The sequence below is a fragment of the Jaculus jaculus genome, chromosome 4 (genome assembly GCF_020740685.1).
Source record: "Jaculus jaculus isolate mJacJac1 chromosome 4, mJacJac1.mat.Y.cur, whole genome shotgun sequence".
Lineage (NCBI taxonomy): Eukaryota > Metazoa > Chordata > Mammalia > Rodentia > Dipodidae > Jaculus > Jaculus jaculus.
In genome coordinates, this window is record NC_059105.1 from 25,221,785 (window position 1) to 25,233,981 (window position 12,197).

The 12,197-nt window shown below is 42.9% G+C and overlaps 1 protein-coding gene across 12 annotated transcripts in view; it reads left to right on the top strand.

Annotated features, from left to right (window-relative positions):
* The window catches only part of Fn1 (fibronectin 1), a 72,557-nt gene extending 60,782 nt beyond the window's left edge, over nt 1-11,775 (top strand). For 4 of the 12 annotated variants that reach the window (XM_045148557.1, XM_045148553.1, XM_045148552.1 and 1 more), the window contains 9 exons: nt 127-306; nt 1,414-1,503; nt 2,351-2,817; nt 3,937-4,075; nt 6,328-6,492; nt 8,570-8,695; nt 9,142-9,248; nt 10,690-10,800; nt 11,052-11,775. In XM_045148557.1, the coding sequence (XP_045004492.1) occupies nt 127-306; nt 1,414-1,503; nt 2,351-2,817; nt 3,937-4,075; nt 6,328-6,492; nt 8,570-8,695; nt 9,142-9,248; nt 10,690-10,800; nt 11,052-11,123 (1,457 nt within the window). In that variant the 3' untranslated portion in view covers nt 11,124-11,775. The remainder of the gene's footprint in view (nt 1-126; nt 307-1,413; nt 1,504-2,350; nt 2,818-3,936; nt 4,076-6,327; nt 6,493-8,569; nt 8,696-9,141; nt 9,249-10,689; nt 10,801-11,051) is intronic. The other 8 variants (XM_045148551.1, XM_045148554.1, XM_045148555.1 and 5 more) reach the window with 2 other exon arrangements.
* The last annotated feature ends 422 nt before the right edge of the window (nt 11,776-12,197 follow it).

A 12,197-nucleotide genomic window follows, 5' to 3' on the forward strand; every position in this document is an offset into this window, starting at 1 on the left:
CTGCACCATGTTTGCAGTTTACAGAATTCTCAGCTCTCCTCAACTCTGTTTAGAAGGCTGGGGCATCGCATCGGGGGAGTAGCTTTCGTGGTCATTCATCTGGTAAGACGTTACCTTGTCTTTCAGCCATCGATGCCCCATCCAACCTGCGCTTCCTGACCACCACGCCCAACTCCCTGCTGGTATCATGGCAGCCGCCCCGTGCCAGGATTACTGGCTACATCATCAAGTATGAGAAGCCCGGGTCCCCTCCCAGAGAAGTGGTCCCTCGGCCCCGCCCTGGTGTTACAGAAGCCACCATTACTGGTACTGCTTCCTTCCTGTGACTGTCCTTCCTGTCTCAGATACTCAATGTCCTTAACACTGTAGTCTCTCTGGGTGCTATGTCATGAGCCAGAGATGCCCAGTCCTTTAGAAGGCATTCATGTTGAATATATCTCAAGGGGTACAAGCTCATCAGCATGCAGTTCCAGTGCTGGCATACGGCTCTGCCTGATTTGTTACTCTTATTGTATGTTCTATGTTTAGGAAAAAGATATTTTTCAAAACATACGTGCTAGGTAATTGAGATCCCTTCATTAATTTCCCATAAATCTGGTAATCTTATTGAACAAAGCCTCTCCGACCACCCACTGGAGAGAATGCTTGGATTGGGAAAAAGATTATAAATCTCTGATATTATTTTTGCCTCAAAGAGAAACTATACATATAGTATCATCTGGAAGTTAAAATCCCTAGAGAAAGCACAGATGACCTGCTTTCTTTTGTGGAGGCAGACAAACAGAATCTAGTGCAGGAGGCCTTGAGTTGGATCTTTCCATAGGGACCAGGTGAAGACTGGCCACTTTCTCCTGCACAGGGCTCAGCCTTGCCCTTCATTAAAAAAAAAAAAAAAAATTATTTGCGTGTGAAAGAGGGGCAGATATGAGAGAATGGGCCTCTAATCACTGCATACAAATTCCAGATGCATGTGCCACCTTGTACATCTGGCTTACCTGGGTACTGGGGAATAGAACCTGGTTCCTTAGGCTTTGCAGGCAAATGCCTTAACCTCTGAACCATCTCTCTAGCCCTTGCTATTATTCAGTTTTGCTCTGCCTCTTAGACCTAAATTCATATATGAAATCTGTTAGGGCCTCTCCCAAATTCATATTCCACTAATGAGATACATGCTGATGGACCCAAAGACTCAAAAGAAAGAACAGCCCAGAACTGCTCATTCGGGTGTCAGATGTGATTGTAAGATGATTAATTGGCCTAGTAATCTTCGTATACAGAACCATGAGTATTTATAGAAAAGCCAAGTATGTTTTGTTGTCAAGGGGTGTTTGCTCCCCAGTAGCCTCTGTTACGGAAATGACTCCTGCTTGACCATATGACCAATGTAATAAGATGCGTCTGATCTCCTGTCAGGCCTGGAGCCAGGAACCGAGTACACCATCTACGTCATTGCCCTGAAGAACAACCAGAAGAGCGAGCCCCTGATCGGCAGGAAAAAGACAGGTAAAGTGCTCTCCCTGGCTAGCAAGGGAAGGCTACGGCCAGACTGCTAACAATGCTTGGTGTGCACTGAAGAAATTCTCCAGGTTTTTGTGGACTTTTTTTCCTAATAGGTCTAGCTTCTATATTGTACTCCTGATGGGAATCACCAAGCATGCTCTCAGAGTTCAATTCTACAGCTAGTCAGAATAAAGCCTTGTCCATCTTTCAGAAATTCAAATCAGAATGTTTTTAAATTATTTTGAAACATGTTTTCTAATGGAGGGAGCGAAACTCCATATTTGTGTTTGTTATTTGGTTTATGAAAGTTGGAACCAAATAATGTAGTACTTGGTCACTGTGCAATTTTGGTTTATTGTGTTTGCAGTGATAGGAAAACTTTAAACATAAACATATGTGTTTTAAATCAATTTTTTTTTTTTTTTTTTACCATTTGAAACCACAAACTACTGTTGAGAAAATCTTTAATTCTCATGCTTCAGACACCAACATGATGATTCTGGCTTATACAGCTTATCTCTCAAATCCCAGAAGAAACAACAAGGGGGGGTCAGGCTGCGTGCTTCAGCTCCAATAGCACAGGCGTCTTCTGGGGCTCAGCGGTCCCAAGCTTTGTCTGATGAGCTCACACTAACACTTAATTTTCTGTCTGAACTGTAAAGAAATCTTTGAGGAAAAAAAAGTCATAAAGATTTCTTTCTAGAAAGTTCTGTGATATGACATGCGCTGGGTTTTTAGGGCTTGGATCTGGTTGATAATTAAATCGTTGCCTGAACTGATGATAATTTATTGCTGCTTCTGGGAGCTTAATGCGCTTTGCTTTTTTTTGGCTCTAACCTCTCTTGGCTAGATGAGCTTCCCCAACTGGTAACCCTTCCACACCCCAATCTTCATGGACCAGAGATCTTGGATGTTCCCTCCACAGTTCAAAAGACCCCATTCATCACCAACTCTGGGTATGACACCGGAAATGGTATTCAGCTTCCTGGCACATCCCATCAGCAGCCCAGTGTTGGGCAACAAATGATCTTTGAGGAACATGGTTTTAGGCGGACCACGCCACCCACCGCGGCCACCCCAGTAAGGCATAGGCCAAGACCATACCCGCCGAATGTAGAGGAGGACATCCAAATCGGTCACGTCCCCAGGGGAGACGTTGACCACCACCTCTACCCCCACACCGTGGGGCTCAATCCAAATGCTTCTACAGGACAGGAAGCTCTCTCTCAGACAACCATCTCTTGGACGCCATTCCAGGAGAGCTCTGAGTACATCATTTCATGTCAGCCTGTGGGTGTCGACGAAGAGCCTTTACAGGTAATTAGTTTTTGTCTTTGCTTGTGCCAGGAGCCTGAAAAGGAGTCAAATGGGTTACTGAGCAAGCCAGAGCTCCGTATGTAAAACAGCTTCCCTCCTAAGGAGTTTAGAAAGATGGCACATTTAAACTCTAGTGATTTTCTGACTTTTTTCCTTCTCTCTCTCCATGTGGCTCTACTCTGGAGGGTGTACCAGAGTGCCATCAACTTTTATTCAGTAGAGAGAATGAAGTTATTTTTATTATTCTCACACATTGGAGGGTCTGTGGTGAGATGGGCAGAGATGATCGTAGAAAAGGAAGAAGTATATTCTACCTGAATGTGCACTTGTGTGTGACAAGTCTGCAATGCCATTTGTCCTTGAAGAATTGCATGACCCACCGTATGTGCAAGAAACTTTGAAGCATATCAGCTGTTACAAGTGACAGATTTTTCAGTATTCTAATTTGTCCTACAGGACCTTTTCTTTTTAAGAAAATTTTCTTTTTTCTTAACTCTTTATTTTATTTATTTGAGAGGGAAAGGGCAGAGGCAGAGAGGAAGAGAGAGAATGGGCACTCCAGGGCCTTTAGCCACCATAAACAAACTCCAGATGCATGCACCATCTTGTGCATCTGGCTTACGTGGGTCCTGGGAAATTGAACCTGGGTTCCCTGGCTTTGTAGACAAATGCTAAGCCATCTCTCTAGCCCACAAGATACATTTTTTATAGTGCTATTTTTAGAAAGTGACAGAAATTTATGAAGTGTACTGTAGGAAACTTATGAGCTTAGAAATATGAGGATGTGCCTGTGTTTTTTTTAAGGACTCCAAGTTCAGGTCTAATGCCACCTTGCATGACATGAGTTTATCTTCAGAGAGTGCACATGCTTTATGGAAAGGGATAAAGCCAGGGGTTCCAACTGTGGACCCCTGACTGCCATAGGATTCGGAGGAGGCTGATACTGCTGAGGGGTCCCGGTAGCTGAAGGTAGATTTTTGGTGTAGAGATGCTGGTGGTTCACCCTCATTTGATGTCTCTCCTCTGTCCTCCTGCTTTGTTTAAACAGGGAGGGTGATTAATGGAATTAGAGAGGTCCCGTTTCTGTCCTCACTAATGCTTTTTCCTTTGGATGTACAGTTCCGAGTCCCTGGAACTTCTAACACTGCCACTCTAACGGGCCTGACCAGAGGGGCCACCTACAACATCATAGTGGAGGCACTGAAAAACCAGAGGAGGCACAAGGTGCGGGAGGAGGTCGTTACTGTGGGCAACTCCGGTAGGTGTCCTGTGCTCTTCACAAGTTCCCAGAGCCTGTCTCTTAGTAGTTCCTTTGCTCTTGCTGTCTTTTGCTGAGGCTGCACATCAAAGTGAAGTAAAAAGAGCATCTTAAAGTTCGGCTGTCTCCTAGGTCTTCACCAACATGCACACACACTGACAAGCTGTGACGGGTTGACAGGCTTGGAAGGCACTAGTGTTTGAGTTGACACAGACATGTTTTCCAGTTCTCCTGACTATGTTTTGGTCCTTTGGGAGAGTCTTACCTTACCAAAACTGGACAACTTTAAAGAAAAGTCCTCTTGTGCAAAAGTCAAGGACACCTGGCTTTTGTTCCTAATACTAAGCGCTACCAACACAGCCCACTTTTAGCCAGAGAGATCCATTATTCCAAAGTTCATTTTTTAAATACATTTTAATATTTGATAAATGTATATATATGTGCAAAATATTTTTGTTTTAAATCAGCATACTTACTTATGAGGGAGTGGGAGGGAGAATGGGTGTGCCAGGGCCTCTTGCCAGTGCAAACAAACTCCAGACAGATGCACCTACTCGGCGCATCTGGCTTTACATGGGTACTGGGGAATTGAACCTGGGTTGTCAGGCTTTGTAAGCAAGTGCCTCTAATGACTAAATGACCATTGGTTGATTCTTTGTATCCTCTGAAAAAATCCTTTTAAACCAGCAGCCTTTGCTTTTCAAGTCACAGCAGCTACAGCGTCTCCAGGGAACATAAGAAAGGGGGTAATGAAGTCATGAATTCTGAATCTTGCTGTATTGCAAGGAATGACACATTTTCACTTCCTCCATGTGGCAGGATTCTTTCTTAAAAGCATAAAACCTCTTGTATTTTTCCTTTATGTGGCTCGGGCTTCATATACTTTTTTTTTTTTTTTGAGGCAGGGTTTCACTCTAGCCTAGGCTGACCTGGAACTCATTCTGTAGCCCAGTCTAGTCTCAATCATGGTGATCCTCCTACCTCAGTCTCCAAAGTGCTAAGAGTGCCACCATGCCCAGTTTCATATTTTATTTTAAAGGTTTCGTCCCCATAATGTAAGTTCAAGTGGAATTTTAACTCCTGGATTTTTTATATTAATTTTATTTACTTGAGAGAGAGAGAAAAAAAGGCAGATAAGAGAAAATGGGCATTCCAGAGCCTCCAGCCACTGCAAACAAACTCCAGATGCACGTGCTTCCTTGTGCATCTGGCTTATGTGGGTCCTGGGTAATCTAACTAGGGTCCTACAGCTTTGCAGGCAAACACCTTAACCACTAAGTCATTTCCCCAGCACACTCCTGGACTATTTTTAAAATAGTGAAATCCCACTTAAGAGGCTCAGGTGGTTTGTCCTTTTTTTTGTAACTTCTTATTGCCAGCAGTAATCTTCTTCATTCTAGCCAGGTTTTCTTGGCTTTGAAATAATTCAGACTTTTTAGTTCTCGAAAATACTTTTTTCTTCCAGAGTAATGTATCTTTTGAAAGACTAGACACCTCAAATATCTACTGCATTTGAATGTTTCATTTTTACAAATGTTAGAAGAAATGTACACAATGAGATTTAAGTCGCAGCAAGTCAGCATGCTTAATTTTTAGAGAATAACTTGAGGCATGCTTTATTTACATTCATTATCAAATTTATATAAGACATAGAGATAGGATCTTAGGTAATGTGCAGGAACTTTGTTACTTATTCCTAAGTTTTCTATAGCCTTGGGATGACTTTATCGATGAAATCATGCAGTTTTACTTTGTATGTATTGACAAAGGGCTATTGCTTGGAATTCTTGACCACGTGTAACTCCTACACAATCTCAAGGAGGTACAGATAAGTTTTATTATTGTCTCTATGCTGTAGATAAAGGAAGAGAGGGAGGGAAATGCTAAATAATTAGCTCAAGGCCACCTGGGTACTTTGGAGAGGCATTCTGACCCAAATTCTTAAAGTACTTTAAATTGTTTCAAGATCTGTGCCATGTTGGAAAAGTGGACTTCTCAGAAGTGATACACTTAAAAAAAAAAAAAAAAGACGGAAAAGAAAGATGGGCTGATTTCTATCATACCTGTGGCAAGTGCCCTGTGACTCCATCAAAGTATTGCTTGTGGGAGAGGCCGGTGTGTGTGTGCTGGGGAGACAGAGTGCTTCTGAGTTCTCCTAGGTTAAGGCATTGAACACACTACTTCTGTCTCTTCTTATGGTCCAGAATCACCAATAAGATGTCTCTTCTGCGTTCTCCTCCTTTTCTTCCTAGTCAACGAAGGCCTGAGCCAACCCACAGATGACTCATGCTTTGACCCCTACACGGTCTCCCACTACGCCATCGGAGAGGAGTGGGAGCGGTTGTCCGAATCTGGCTTTAAGCTCACGTGCCAGTGCTTAGGCTTTGGCAGTGGGCATTTCCGATGCGATTCGTCTAGTGAGTAGCTTGCTCGGTCACCTCTTTGCTCCTCCAGCTCTCCCAGCCTCATACACTTGCACTCATTTGCCGTGGAAGCATGTTTGGTGGACGCTGGTTCTTCCAAACATGGTGCAAACAGTGGGTCCAGCTGGACTCGAAGTAACGTTTTGCATCATAGAAAAATGATGGGAAATTTTACTTGTTGAATATGGCTTCATTTCAAGGATTGAATGCTACAGTGACTATTAGTTAAAAATAAGTTTGCAGTGATAGGATTTTTTTTTGTGTGTGTGGTATGGTCTTGCTTTAGCCCAGGCTGACCTGGAATTCACTACTATATAGTCTAAGGCTGGCCGTGAACTCATACTGGGTCCTACTTCTGCCTCCCAAGAGCTGGGATTAAAGGTGTGCACCCCACACCTGGATCAAGTCCTTTTTAATCTTTGAGTGAGGTCAGAGGAAAGCATTTATACTCACAAGTACTATCTTTTGGAACACAAACCATACGTACATGTATTATAGTAACACTCATTATACACACACACGTATCACACATTTACCTTACACTCACGATCCTGATCATTACTAATAATCTATAGATAATATACTTGTCAATAATTAAGAATCAACTTCAATTAACATGTGATGTTTACATTTTAAAGACACTTTATTTTTTAATATTTTAAAATTTTTATTTATTTATTTGCGACACACACACTCACACGCACAGGAAGAGAGAGAGAGTAGATATGCCAGGGCCTCCAGCCAATGCAAATGAACTTCACATGTGCCACCTTGTGCATTTGGGTTATGTCGGTCCTGGGGCACTGAACCTGGGTCCTTTGGCTTTGCAGGTAAGTGCCTTATCCACTAAGCCATCTCTACAGCCCCAAGATACTTTATTTTAAAAATATTTTTAGTGAAAATTATTCTAGAAATTATTTTTCCTTAACATTTAGTATTTGAATATATAACCTTTGATTTAGTCTTTGTTTTTAGGAGATTTAATTAACAGTTAATTCACTTTTATACCTGTTGACCATTATGTCTTATGAATAAGTGTCCTGTGTAAAATTATAGAATTCATGTAGTGCAGAAGTGAAATTGAACAGATTTCTAGAATTTTCTTCAAAACATTGTACCTTACTTATATACATGAAATGGTTTAATCTAGACCAAAATTTTAAACCAGGAGGTATTTTCAGTATAGACCTGTGCTTGAATGGAAAGGAGTAGAATGGATTGTACACTGTCTTAATTTCTAAAACTGAACTCCTTTGAAGTTTGCTTGTTTGTTTTTGTTTTATGTGTAAGTACTTAGTTGTGGGAGGTCTGTTATAAGTTTATTTCTGTGAGCCTTGTGGCTCAGCTTACATTCTTTGTTGTAATGTAGTCTCTAATAGCTTTGTTTGCAGTTTAAAGAGGGCTGGACTGTTGATAAGACTGAGGAAGTAATGATTTATTGATCAGCTTGGGAAGTATGTTCTGCTCAGTATAAGTTATAGAGATTAAAAAGGTAGCCGGGCATGGTGGCTCACGCCTTTAATCCCAGCACTGGGGAGGCAGAGGTGGGAGGACTGTCTTGAGTTCAAGGCCACCCTGAGACTCCATAGTGAATTCCAGGTCATCCTGGGCTACAGTGAGACCCAGTTAAAGACCTACTTGGGAGATAGTCTTCTATTTGTAGAACACTTGTCCACTGATTTTTCATTTTATTTTATTTATTCTCTTAGTCTTGATATAATGAAACAGGTGGTGGCAGGTAGAACTTAGCTGACCTCTCTGTAATGTGGAATTGAACTACTTTACAGGTAGTACCTCTGCAAATCCAACATGACTTTTTATTCCTAGGAGGTTATTCCAGTCCTACTTTTGGTTTTCCACAATTTTAAACCTTAATAATGAAAATTCAAATGAAAATTGCTGACTAGTCCTTTTCTTATGCATTAAAACAGGCTTAGAAGATATTGAGTAGGGAACATGATCTTTTAACTTGCCAGGTTTGGGGGCTTTGAATCCTGTGGGGCGCAGTGCACTGTGTGTCCTGAGTCATAACAGTAGTAACTCTTTGCCCGCGATGTCCCCATCCCTGCAGAATGGTGCCATGACAATGGTGTGAACTACAAGATTGGTGAGAAGTGGGATCGCGAAGGAGAAAATGGTCAGAGGATGAGCTGCACGTGCCTGGGGAACGGAAAAGGCGAATTCAAGTGTGATCCCCGTATGTCTTGCAGATCACTTTTATGCCTTGATCAGGGATCCTAACTTCATGACTGAGCTATGACTCTCATTGTGGGGTTGATGGAGACTTTTATCTCCAGTGGGTTTGTTCATCTTTTGACTTGGAAAGGTGGCAAAATGCTTCAAACATGGGTCATGGTTGAGTGCCCTAACGGCACTTTGGCACTTTCTAACCCAAGTGTTTTGACCATTATCTGTGATGAGATGTTATAAGTCAGCTGTTGGTCTATAAATTTCAAAATTTAAAATATAACTTCATTTTCCCATTGGACCTCTTCGGCCTAGACCTAGGTTTTGGAAAGGCCATCCTGAAATCAGTGGTGGTGGTACCTTTTGAATGGTGGTTCATGTAAAGTTATGAGTCGAGTCTGCATTACTATTCTCAGTCAAGTCTTACAAGTGCTTCTGATGTGTGTCCACGTGTAGATGAGGCCACATGCTACGATGATGGAAAGACATACCATGTGGGAGAGCAGTGGCAGAAGGAGTATCTGGGTGCCATTTGCTCCTGCACGTGCTTCGGTGGCCAGCGGGTAAGGCTGGAGGGACCCCCTCCCTGCAGGTTAGAGGAGCCCAGAGGAGGCTCCTGCATGGGTGCGCTGTGTGCACGGGTGTGCCCCAAGCCTCAAGAACGGTCCCTAAGACTCAGGAGTGTCCCCTCCATAGCAGCTATGGTCTCTCTCATGAAGAGGATTCTCAGCCCGTCCTCTTTGTCAGCACCTGAGCTGTCAATGCAGTGTGCCTTTAAACTTCTAGCTCCGGGCTTGTTGGGCTAGTGTCCCTGTGGCATTGTTGGGTTAGGGGAGACAGAGGCGGAATACATAGTAAGCATATCCCATCCCAGCGCACCCCTGGCTTTGGAAGGAGCTGGCTCAAGGATGTTTTCATGAGGTCACCTTTTGTATTTCTGGTATTTTGGTCAGAAATTAGATGGCAGGAGAAGGACAACTGGGTGGCTGAGAAGTTCACTATTTAAAACAGTGTCCCAAAGCACTTCTCATATGTACCCTCCTGCACTTGGAGTTATGGAAAAATTGCTATGCTTTTTAATATTTGAAATTTCAAAATGAAATGATTCTTACAACCCATATAAAACCAGTGCGCCTGACAGTCCTTTGTTTTCAGTGAAGACATGGCCTCATTCCATCCATAGTGAATGGGGTGGAGTGTCCCGTGTCCATCTTAGTCTGGAATGTGTGATGGAGAGCGATTTTTCTGGGAAGTAGACTTTGGCCTCCCATCGTCCTCTTCATGGGCCACCCATTCTGCTCTAAAGTGTTCGGTGAGGCATGTAAGAAAGACAGCAGGGATTGTTCGAGTTGTATAGGAAAGCTACTTTCTTTGATTTTGTAAGTATATCAGCCCCTCCTTCCAGCTAAGAACAGAAAAGAATACATTTACAGCACAAATCTCAGGAGCAGCTTTCGTGGGCCCAGTGTGGTCCCTCCTCATCTCCCTTCCCATCTTCCGAACCAAGGCAAGGTGGCAGGTTCCAGGCGAGGGTGGTTTAGGAAGGGAGTGCACAGAGCATGGCAGTCACTCAGCTCCGCCTGGGGCCGCCACACGCCTCTTCCCGTGTGCACTCACTCCCTCTTCTGCGGGGCTCAGGCCCTTCACGGTGAGACAGGTTTGTGTGCGTGAGCTCACGTTGCTGGTGGAGCTCTGGGATTCTATGAGAGCTTCTGAGGAAGTTGGGACTGGAATGAGCCTTAGCAGATGTAGGTTCGGTATGGGGACATTTCAGGAGAAAGGTGCAGGTAGACAAAGCGAGTACGTGTGTAAGAGATGGTAGTAAGTCACAACATATTCAGAGAGTTATAAACACATGGGAGCACCTTCAAAGCTTCCCAAGTGATTAGCTGCTTATGTTTTTGTCAACGCACAGGAGCTTAAGCTCTTCCTTAGCTCAAGCATGGAATTGTGATGTCCTTGGGTTACCCTAAACCCCACTTGACTTCATGCCTCTCTTCTCAGGGCTGGCGCTGTGACAACTGCCGCAGACCTGGGGCCGAACCCCATCCTGAGGGCGCCACTGGCCACTCCTACAACCAGTACACACAGAGATACCACCAGAGGACAAACACGGTGAGTGTACCAGCCCCCCGAGTCCTCCCGGGGCGCCGCTGGAAGCACAGCAGAGAGTCTCTGTACAGAACGAATAAATCAGATTATTTCTCCTTTGAAAACATCACAGATGTGCAGCTCCTATGCTATAAGTTGCTATAGGTTCTTAAAACTAGATAGTATTCTTCGTAAAAACACACGGCTCTCCTTCCTTCCCCTCTCCTATTCTTTAGAGTACAGGCTATTGATTGTTTTTCCTTCTGTTTTAACAGAATGTCAACTGCCCAATTGAGTGCTTCATGCCTTTAGATGTGCAGGCTGACAGAGAAGATTCCAGAGAATGATGTTAGCAACGTAAATGAACAAGCGTGCTTCTCTGCCAAGGTCCATCCAGACTGGAGTGATGTTAGCAGATCCCATCTTTGAGTGTGTTTCTCCCTTAAGCCTTTTGCTCTGGAAAACTCTCCAGCTTCAGCTCAACTCACAGCTTCTCCAAGCACCACCTTAGGGGGGTGTTTGAGACGTGTCTCATAAACATGGCCATTTGTTGCTTCAGAATATTCAATACCGCTCAGTATTTCAAAGATTCTCAGAGTGAATTGGTTTGGGATCGATAGGGAAGCATAGGTAGCCAACCCAGATGCCAAGTGTACTGAATGATATCACCCAAATCTTGTGTAGGAAAGTTACCCAACACTTCTGCCTCCACGTAACTGGCCTGCAACATGCAGGAATGGCATGTGATGTTTGAAATACCCACAGTACTCACTTTGTCCAAACAATTCTACTAATTGCCTAGATATACTTTTTCTTACCTGTTATTTATCAATTTTTCCCAGTATTTTTATATGAAAAAAATTGTATTAAAGACATTCAGTATGCAATTGATAAGAATTTGGTATAATTATGGTTGGTGATTATTTTTTATACTGTACATGCCAAAGCTTTACTACTGTGGAAAAACAACTGTTTTAATAAAAGATTTACATTCCACAACTCAAGTCATTCTTTTTTTTTTTTAACATAAGGTATTTGGGGAAAGAAATTATCCTCATGAATGTTCTTTTGCTTTTCGGTTCAATAAACTGGAAATTCAGGGTGTGCTGGGATCTCTAATTCTTGGGAGGTTTCTGTACAAGAATTTTTGCCTGTCTGTACAAAAACATATTCATTGCCATTTCTTGTCTTCACTAGTGGAGAAAGCCTTATCATATTTAAGTAGACTAGTTATTAAACTTGCTAGCTAGTGACTCAGTAATGTGACTGAGTCAAAGATTATGTGTAAAAAAAACAAAGGGTGCTGCACGGTTAAAATTGCTTGAATAGCATAGTATAGAGAAGTTACATTTTAGGGAATCTCTTATGCATGTGCATGTTTGTGTGTGTGCATGCATGCCCATGTGGAGGCCAGAGGACAA